This window comes from Emys orbicularis, chromosome 5, assembly GCF_028017835.1.
Source record: "Emys orbicularis isolate rEmyOrb1 chromosome 5, rEmyOrb1.hap1, whole genome shotgun sequence".
NCBI lineage: Eukaryota > Metazoa > Chordata > Testudines > Emydidae > Emys > Emys orbicularis.
The window spans coordinates 83,895,137-83,905,357 of NC_088687.1; the positions used below are offsets into that span (position 1 = coordinate 83,895,137).

At 49.0% G+C, this 10,221-nt stretch overlaps 1 protein-coding gene across 1 annotated transcript in view; it reads left to right on the forward strand.

Annotated features, from left to right (window-relative positions):
- The window catches only part of SNX25 (sorting nexin 25), a 172,213-nt gene extending 169,552 nt beyond the window's left edge, over positions 1–2,661 (forward strand). Inside the window, exon 19 of the mRNA XM_065405159.1 lies at positions 2,106–2,661. Coding sequence (XP_065261231.1) covers positions 2,106–2,186 — 81 coding nt within the window. The 3' untranslated portion in view covers positions 2,187–2,661. The remainder of the gene's footprint in view (positions 1–2,105) is intronic.
- Positions 2,662–10,221: the final 7,560 nt, after the last annotated feature.

Below are 10,221 nucleotides of genomic sequence, written 5' to 3' on the forward strand. Positions count from 1 at the left end.
GGGAGAAGTTTATGGTGGGGTGGGAGGTTGAGGCAAATCGCCTGGCCGCTGATTACGCGCAGCCAGACACCAGGGCGATTAGAAGACCACAGCAGGGCGCGCTGCGCATCAGAGAAGCTTTGAAAACCAGTTTCATGACTGGCCGGGCTATGGTGTGACAGTTCTGTTTGTATCTCCTTAATGAAAATCCGCCCCCTTGTTTCACTCTACTTCCCTGTAAGCCAACCGCCCTCCCCCCTTCGATCACTGCTTGCAGAGGCAATAAAGTCATTATTGTTTCAAAATCATGCATTCTTTATTAATTCATCACACAAATAGTGGGATAACTGCCAAGGTAGCCAAGGGGTGGGGGAGGCGAGAAGTACCAGGCGGGGAGGTGGATGAGGGGAGCAGGGAAGGACAAGGCTACACTGCACTTCAAAACTTATTGAATGCCAGCCTTCTGTTGCTTGGGCAGTCCTCTGGGGTGGAGTGGTTGGGTGCCCGGAGCCTCCCCCCCCCCCCCCACGTTCTTGGGCATCTGGGTGAGGAGGCTATGGAACTTGGGGAGGAGGGCGGGCAGTTACACAGGGGCATCAGCGGCAGTCTGTGCTCCTGCTGCCTTTCCTGCAGCTCCACCAGACGCCGGAGCATATCAGTTGGATCCCCCAGTAGCCTCAGCATTGCATCCTGCCTCTGCTCATCGCGCTGCCGCCATCTCTCATCTTGCTCCCACCAACTCTTATCTCATTCGTCTTTCCTGTCCTCGTGTTCATTTTCTGCTTTCCTGGACTCTGACTTTGTTTGCCTCCATGCATTCTGCTGAGCTCTTTCAGTGCGGGAGGACTGCATGAGCTCAGAGAACATTTCATTGCAAGTGCATTTTTTTTTGCCTTCTTATCTGCGCTAGCCTCTGGGACGGAGATGATAGGGGTAGCGTTGAAACATTTGCAGCTGTGGGAGGAAAAAAAGGGAGAGGAGTATTTAAAAAGACGCATTTTAGAGAACAATGGGTAGACTCTTTCATGGTGAACCAAGCTGTTAACATTACATAGCACATCTGCTTTTGGTACAAGGTCGTATTTTGCTTCTTATATTGAGGGCCTGCCGGTTTGGTGTGAGAGATCACACACGCGGGGCCGGGCAACAGAATTCAGCTTGCAGGCAGCCATGGTATACCACAGTCTTTCAGCTTCTTCAACCTTCATAACATGTGGGAATGGTTTCAAACAGCAGCGCCCTCCTTTCCCATACCAAGCACCCATTGGGTTGGCCATTTCTGATAGCATGGATTCGTCTCCCCAAACAGCGATCAGATCCAGTACCTCCCATTCGGTCCATGCTGGAGCTCTTTTGCGATTCGGGGACTGCATGGTCACCTGTGCTGATGAGCTCTGCATGGTCACCTGTGCTGATCAGCTTGCCATGCTGGTCAAACAGGAAATGAAATTCAAAAGTTCGCGGGGCTTTTCCTGTCTACCTGGCCAGTGCATCTGAGTTGAGAGTGCTGTCCAGAGCGGTCACAATGGAGCACTCTGGGATAGCTCCCGGAGGCCAATACCGTCGAATTGCGTCCACACTACCCCAAATTCGACCCAGCGATGTAGATTTCAGCGCTAATCCCCTCATCGGGGAGGAGTATAGAAATTGATTTTAAGAGCCCTTTAAGTCGACAAAAATGGCTTCATCGTATGGACGGGTGCAGGGTTAAATTGACGCTGCTAAATTCGACCTAAACTCATAGTGTAGACCAGGGCTTAGATATAGTGGAACAGATCCTTAGCTGATGTCAGTTGATGTGGCTTCAGTAGAGTTGCACCAATTTACACCAGCTGAGGATCTTGCACATTATGTCAACACTGACCACTTCCCTCCTCCAACTTCCTTTTTCATATAATCAGAAACTGATTTTCTATCTCATCTTTTTGAGAAATCAGTTTTGGGGTAATGCAGATAATATTCTGCATGATGATATTGGCACATGGGAAATTAATGATAGTCCCATGTAGGATGGACTAGATGAACCAGGTGATCCTATTATTTGTGATTATCTGAACATCTCAGAAAGGAGGTAGAAATTATTTGCTGTTTACATTAATCTTAGTAATTTTCCTTTTCTTTTTCAGGTCTTGTTGGAACTGCTGCTAACTGAACTGTGTCCTGAGCTAAGAATTCATTTAGAGCAGCTTAAAGCTGCTCATGTTTGAATCTGCACAAGTGAACCACTAGAGAAATGTCTGTGTAATAACAGACATGAAACTTATCTTCCTCTTTTCCACAGAGGGCTGACTGAGGACTATTGATTATTTTTTAGTTTTCTTTCTCCAGTTTTATGTGAAGTAACAGACTTGAAAAGATCTGATGCTGTAGTAGGGTAGGAAAACAATGCTGCATAGTTGCCAGCTTTATTTAAATTGTTATATTTGAATACTTTTCAGTTTAAAATACAGACTGAAATATAAATGTTAATATAAGTTGTAAGAATCTAGAAAATATTTTAAACGTTTATCAAAAATGAAGTTTTGCTTAATAGTGGTAAACTAATGAGTGTTGTACAGTTAATTTCCTCATGGAGGATTTGAACACTCCTTTATTGTGTATTGAAGAGCCTTGTTGTGCAATACTTCATGTAAAGTTATTGTGAAAATTTTATCTATTTTATTTTTACCAAATTTGAAGCATTTGTAAGCAATAAATAACAAAAGTGGATTATGGTACTTGATAATTAGTAGTTAGTGGATGAGTTTGACATCAGTAGTTTCGGAGGGAATATTTTCATTGTGTTATAGTCTATGTCCAACATGCGTCTCACAAATTAGCGTGTCATAATGGAAAGCATCTGATCAATCACTAATTAGAAATTGCTTATCTCCTTGATTAGCTGACGTTCAAACCTCTCTTGTTGCACTCTGACATTATTCAGGATTGCTGTGTTTAAATGCACATAACTTTTAAATCTATTCCTGATTTTATACAATGGAAGTAAAACAGATACTTTTCTAGAGTGCTTTTTCGTTCATGTGTAAAAACACGTAAATATGATTTTAATGAACATGTTAATAGCTGAACACCATCAAATGTTTGTAGGTAACATTCATTACTTTCTTTTAAACTAAGTCAATATAATTGTGGTCTCTTTGACCGCCCTGCACTGAAAGCAGGGGGGCCGTTGTCCGGGCTTGCCGGATGAAGACAGTAGTGCTTTATGGAGTGGGGGAGAACAAGATCAGAAACTGCTGCAAAAAGGTGGTGTTGGTCAGCTTTGCAGCACTGACTCACCCCCTTGGAATGTAAGGGTGGAAAGCTTTAAAGGTGCAAGCTTTGGTGTTGGAAACCCCTTTCTCCACCCAGCAGGCAAGACAGCAGCAGGCAGCAGAGGATGCAGGCACGCTGGGCAGCATGGCTCCACATGGTCACAGGAGGGTGAGAGCACAGAGAAGGTTGGGAAGCTCACCACTTCCCCAGAGAGGGACAGGCTCATTCCAGGTAGTAGGTGCTTGCAGGGAGGCACTGTGGGGCTTCCAGAGTGTACTGGGCTGCAGAACCACGATGTTCTTCTACACTGAACCCAGGAGACAGGGTTGAGGCTGATTCCAGGGGTGAGTGTGCTTTGCAACAGACAGATTTTGGGAGGACAAGTGGCACAGGTGATATCCTGCCTTGCAATGTGACAATGTGTGGTGGTTGCACAGGCCTCAGGGAGGTGCAGGATCCGGGCTCAAATTGTCCATCTCAGAGGGTACTTGAGGGGGTGTCATGGAGTCCCCAGGCGATGCTCTGGAACTGCTCCCTACGAAGCCAGTCAGGACTCTGGTGAAGTCTCCTTTCTGTGAGCAGACTGTCTTCAGGGCAAGAAGCTCACACCGCTTCCATCTTCCTGGGTCTGACCTTTGGAGCATTCAGCATCCTCTGCCCCTCCGTGTGCTTCCCACAGCGAGTCTGCACAGGCGGGGCCCTGGGGAAGCCAGAGGGTCCTGCACCCCAACTTTGCAGTTAGACGTGACTCTTAGCCAGCCAGTAAAACAGAGGTTTATTAGATGACAGGAACACGGTCTAAAACAGAGCTTGTAGGTACAGAGAACAGGACCACTCAGCTGGGTCCATTTTGGGGGGCAGTGAGCCAGACACCCCCGTCTGCACTTCACTCCATGTCCCCAGCCAGCCCCAAACTGACTCCCTCTCCAGCCCCTCCTCCTCTGGGCTTTGTCCCTTTCCTAGGCCAGGAGGTCACCTGATTCCTTTGTTCTCCAACACCTTTAGCTATCACCTTGCAGGGGGGAAGGGCCCAGGCCATTAGTTGCCAGGAGACAGAGTGTCAGCCATTTATGTACACTGCCTCTTTGCTCTGCAACAATTACACCACCTTATTCCACCGCCTAGAGACTTAAGAAATGCATAGGGGAAACTGAGGCACCCCTACAGTATTCAGAGGAAACATTAAGAACAGTCCCACTTCATCATGGGGGACAGGAGTGAGCCTTGCAGAGTAACAAATAGGCCAGGGCCAGGAATGGGAGTACCGGAATCCATATCAGACCCATCTGAAGGGTGCGCCCCTGCTGGGGACACTAATGGTGTTGCACAGCTGCTGCAAACTAATCTACTAAGTTGTTGTTGCAACAACTTCAGGCATCTGTGGGTGATGGGTCTGGCCTGGTTTCCAGGGGAGGCCCAGCATGGGCACGAGTTTGGGAGTCGGGAGACAGGCAGGTGGGGCAGACCCCCCGTACGGGTGGGAGGCAGCAGTGTGGTTGAAACCCCATGGCACATGTCAACTCATATTTGTTAAGACGTATAAGCTCCTGGGATAGAGTTGAGCTTCCTGGGGGGACTGGGGAACAGGGCACCGAGGTTGCTCCGTCAGTCTATCCTGAATACGGTTATGCTGGGGTTTCTGACCCGATGGGAGTTCACCTGCTCAGGACAACTAAGGATAAAATCCTGAGAGGGGAATATGTGGACATATTATCCCTTTTGCATAGCGAGGTGTTGACAGAGTGTAAGCTGGGACAGAGCAAACAGAATAAGGAGTTTCCCAAGTGGCCAGGGGTGCCTAAAACATGGGAAAATGGGAAGGTGGCCTTCCTTATCTATGCAGGTGTGATAGTACAGGCTTATCTGGAGAGAAGCTCAGCCTTGTTTAATTATATGGATATAATCAGGTGGGCACATACTACGTTTGAGGGCATGTCTTGGTTTCATTATGATGAGCAGTTTCAATTAAGGGCAGCAACACAAACTGGGATCTGGTGGGACATACTACATCACACACTGTGGTTAGAGTGGATGACTGCGGGGACCAGGAATTCACACAGAAAGTGGCCTGTTCCTTCCCCTGCAAGTTCAGGAGGGGCACGAGTTACATAATATTTGTTGGGCATTTAATAACAATGGTTGTTTTCGCAGCCCCCGTAGATTCACGCATGTGTGCGAGATATGCTTTGGGACCCGTTTGGCCCGTTCTTGCCAGAGCGGTAGGGAACGATCGCAAGGGGAAAACAGGATTGGGGTGGGTGGCATGCCAGCTGCAGGTTTGGCTCGGCTGAAGCAGGTCATGAGGTGCAGAACACAGGCAGGGTAGGGGGGCAAATTGGGGGCGGTCCAATGGGCACAGGCACCATTGCCAGTTAGGCTTAAGGTGTTCAGGGTTATATTTGGGGGGCGGGGTTAACTTTGGGATTTTGGATCCCCTTTTCAGGGAATAGCACCCATGTAAGGTTAAAAAAATAATAATCAATTGCTGATAGGGAACCTAAGGGTCCACCCCTCCCCGCCCCCGGGTTCGGTCCCCAACAGCACTGCAAGGGAATATCGAGTAATACATCACTTTTCATACCCACAAGGTGGCTCCGTTCACACTACAATGAACCAGGTGGCCTGCCAAAACATTTGGGGGTACCCCAGGCAGAAGACGAGATAGAGGGCCCCTTCCACTACATTAGCATACCTGGGTATCGAGTGGAACACAAAGGCAGGCATATTTCAGCTCCCTCCCAATAAAAGTATGTGTTTCTGGTATGACAGCATGGCAGGTCAAACTTCCACCTCACACAAGGTTATGAAGTTAGTGAGCAAATTTGTGTCCGTGTTTGAACCTTAACATCTCTTTTCCTTCCAAGCATGTGCCTGCAGTTGGATGATGGCATAGCGGATGCCCTGTCTTGTTTGCAGTTCAACAGTGTGCGGGGGCCTGCACCAGGAGTTAGCGACTAGCTCAAGTAGATGACACTGGTGCTATGGAGCTATGGCATATGAGGATGTGGGAGACTGGTCACCTATATGGCCCATCAGGAAGGGAGGGGTGTTGCAGTACATGGCATTGGCAACCCAGCTGCGGGAGTCCTTGATGATCCTTGTGTATCAGAGAATCATAGAATCATAGAATATCAGGGTTGGAAGGGACCTCAGGAGGTCATCTAGTCCAACCCCCTGCTCAAAGCAGGACCAATTCCCAACTAAATCATCCCAGCCAGGGCTTTGTCAAGCCGGGCCTTAAAAACCTCCAAGGAAGGAGACTCCACCACCTCCCTAGGTAACGCATTCCAGTGCTTCACCACCCTCCTAGTGAAATAGTGTTTCCTAATATCCAACCTAGACCTCCCCCACTGCAACTTGAGACCATTGCTCCTTGTTCTGTCATCTGCCACCACTGAGAGCAGCCGAGCTCCATCCTCTCTGGACCCCCCCCTCAGGTAGTTGAAAGCAGCTATCAAATCCCCCCTCATTCTTCTCTTCTGGAGACTAAACAATCCCAGTTCCCTCAGCCTCTCCTCATAAGTCATGTGCTCCAGTCCCCTAATCATTTTTGTTGCCCTCCGCTGGACTCTTTCCAATTTTTCCACATCGTTCTTGTAGTGTGGGGCCCAAAACTGGACACAGTATTCCAGATGAGGCCTCACCAATGTCGAATAAAGGGGAACGATCACGTTCCTCGATCTGCTGGCTATGCCCCTACTTATACAGCCCAAAATGCCGTTAGCCTTCTTGGCAACAAGAGCACACTGTTGACTCATATCCAGCTTCTCATCCACTGTGACCCCTAGGTCCTTTTCTGCAGAACTGCTACCTAGCCATTTGGTCCCTAGTCTGTAGCAGTGCATGGGATTCTTCCGTCCTAAGTGCAGGACTCTGCACTTGTCCTTGTTGAACCTCATCAGGTTTTTTTTGGCCCAATCCTCTAATTTGTCTAGGTCCCTCTGTATCCGATCCCTACCCTCTAGTGTATCTACCACGCCTCCCAGTTTAGTGTCATCTGCAAACTTGCTGAGAGTGCAGTCCACACCATCCTCCAGATCATTAATAAAGATATTAAACAAAACCGGCCCCAGGACCGACCCTTGGGGCACTCCGCTTGAAACCGGCTGCCAACTAGACATGGAGCCATTGATCACTACCCGTTGAACCCGACGATCTAGCCAGCTTTCTATCCACCTTACAGTCCATTCATCCAGCCCATACTTCTTTAACTTGCCGGCAAGAATACTGTGGGAGACCGTATCAAAAGCTTTGCTAAAGTCAAGGAATAACACATCCACTGCTTTCCCCTCATCCACAGAGCCAGTTATCTCATCATAGAAGGCAATTAGGTTAGTCAGGCACGACTTCCCCTTGGTGAATCCATGCTGACTGTTCCTGATCACTTTCCTCTCCTCTAAGTGTTTCATAATTGATTCCTTGAGGACCTGCTCCATGATTTTTCCAGGGACTGAGGTGAGGCTGACTGGCCTGTAGTTCCCCGGATCCTCCTCCTTCCCTTTTTTAAAGATGGGCACTACATTAGCCTTTTTCCAGTCATCCGGGACCTCCCCCGATCGCCATGAGTTTTCAAAAATAATGGCTAATGGCTCTGCAATCTCCTCCGCCAACTCCTTTAGCACCCTCGGATGCAGCGCATCCGGCCCCATGGACTTGTGCACGTCCAGTTTTTCTAAATAGTCCCAAACCACTTCTTTCTCCACAGAGGGCTGGTCACGTTCTCCCCATACTGTGCTGCCCAGTGCAGCAGTCTGGGAGCTGACCTTGTTCGTGAAGACAGAGGCAAAAAAAGCATTGAGTACATTAGCTTTTTCCACATCCTCAGTCACTAGGTTGCCTCCCTCATTCAGTAAGGGGCCCACACTTTCCTTGACTTTCTTCTTGTTGCTAACATACCTGAAGAAACCCTTCTTGTTACTCTTAACATCTCTTGCTAGCTGCAACTCCAAGTGCGATTTGGCCTTCCTGATTTCACTCCTGCATGCCTGAGCAATATTTTTATACTCCTCCCTGGTCATTTGTCCAATCTTCCACTTCTTGTAAGCTTCTTTTTTGCGTTTAAGGTCAGCAAGGATTTCACTGTTTAGCCAAGCTGGTCGCCTGCCATATTTACTATTCTTTCTACACATCGGGATGGTTTGTTCCTGCAACCGCAATAAGGATTCTTTAAAATACAGCCAGCTCTCCTGGACCCCTTTGCCCTTCATGTTATTCTCCCAGGGGATCCTGCCCATCTGTTCCCTGAGGGAGTCAAAGTCTGCTTTTCTGAAGTCCAGGGTCCGTATTCTGCTGCTCTCCTTTCTTCCTTGTGTCAGGATCCTGAACTCGACCATCTCATGGTCACTGCCTCCCAGGTTCCCATCCACTTTTGCTTCCCCTACTAATTCTTCCCTGTTTGTGAGCAGCAGGTCAAGAAAAGCTCTGCCCCTAGTTGGTTCCTCCAGCACTTGCACCAGGAAATTGTCCCCTACGCTTTCCAAAAACTTCCTGGATTGTCTGTGCACCGCTGTATTGCTCTCCCAGCAGATATCAGGGTGATTAAAGTCTCCCATGAGAACCAGGGCCTGCGATCTAGCAACTTCTGCTAGTTGCCAGAAGAAAGCCTCGTCCACCTCATCCCCCTGGTCTGGTGGTCTATAGCAGACTCCGACCACGACATCACCCTTGTTGCTCACACCTCTCAACTTTATCCAGAGACTCTCAGGTTTTTCTGTAGTTTCATACTGGAGCTCTGAGCAGTCATACTCCTCTCTTAAATACAACGCAACTCCCCCACCTTTTCTGCCCTGCCTGTCCTTCCTGAACAGTTTATATCCGTCCATGACAGTACTCCAGTCATGTGAGTTATCCCACCAAGTCTCTGTTATTCCAATCGCATCATAGTTCCCTGACTGTGCCAGGACTTCCAATTCTCCCTGCTTGTTTCCCAGGCTTCTTGCATTTGTGTATAGGCACTTAAGATAACTCATCGATCATCCCTCTTTCTCAGTATGAGACAGGAGTCCTCCCCTCTTGCGCTCTCCTGCTTGTGCTTCCTCCCAGGATCCCATTTCCCCACTTACCTCAGGGCTTTGGTCTCCTTCCCCCGGTGAACCTAGTTTAAAGCCCTCCTCACTAGGTTAGCCAGCCTGCTGGCAAAGATGCTCTTCCCTCTCTTCGTTAGGTGGAGCCCGTCTCTGCCTAGCACTCCTCCTTCTTGGAACACCATCCCATGGTCGAAGAATCCAAAGCCTTCTCTCCGACACCACCTGCGTAGCCATTCGTTGACTTCCACGATTCGACGGTCTCTACCCAGGCCTTTTCCTTGCACAGGGAGGATGGACGAGAACACCACTTGCGCCTCAAACTCCTTTATCCTTCTTCCCAGAGCCACGTAGTCTGCAGTGATCCGCTCAAGGTCATTCTTGGCAGTATCATTGGTGCCCACGTGGAGAAGCAGGAAGGGGTAGCGATCCGAGGGCTTGATGAGTCTCGGCAGTCTCTCCGTCACATCGTGTATCCTAGCTCCTGGCAAGCAGCAGACCTCTCGGTTTTCCCGGTCGGGGCGGCAGATAGATGACTCAGTCCCCCTGAGGAGGGAGTCCCCGACCACCACCACCCTCCTCCTCCTCTTGGGAGTGGTGGTCGTGGAACCCCCATCCCTAGGACAGTGCATCTTTTGCCTTCCAATCGGTGGAGTCTCCTTCTGCTCCCTTCCCTCAGATGGGTCGTGCAAAGGGCAACCGAGTTCTCTGGGAGGAAGGGAAGTTCACCTATTAAACTTGGGGGTAACATGTTTTTTGGGATGCCATATAAAAGGCCATTGGAAGATGTTTGGGACCCCGAATAGATGTGGCAGGGAGGCAGCAACGCTAATTGCTGGCGCCTCCTTGTGGCGGATGTCCAGTGCAGGTACTCCATAGGGAAGGCATCCAGTGACCAGATAAATGGCCTGGTAAAGGACTTAAAAAGGAGGTGCTGGTTAAAGGAATGGAACGGTGTGGGGTT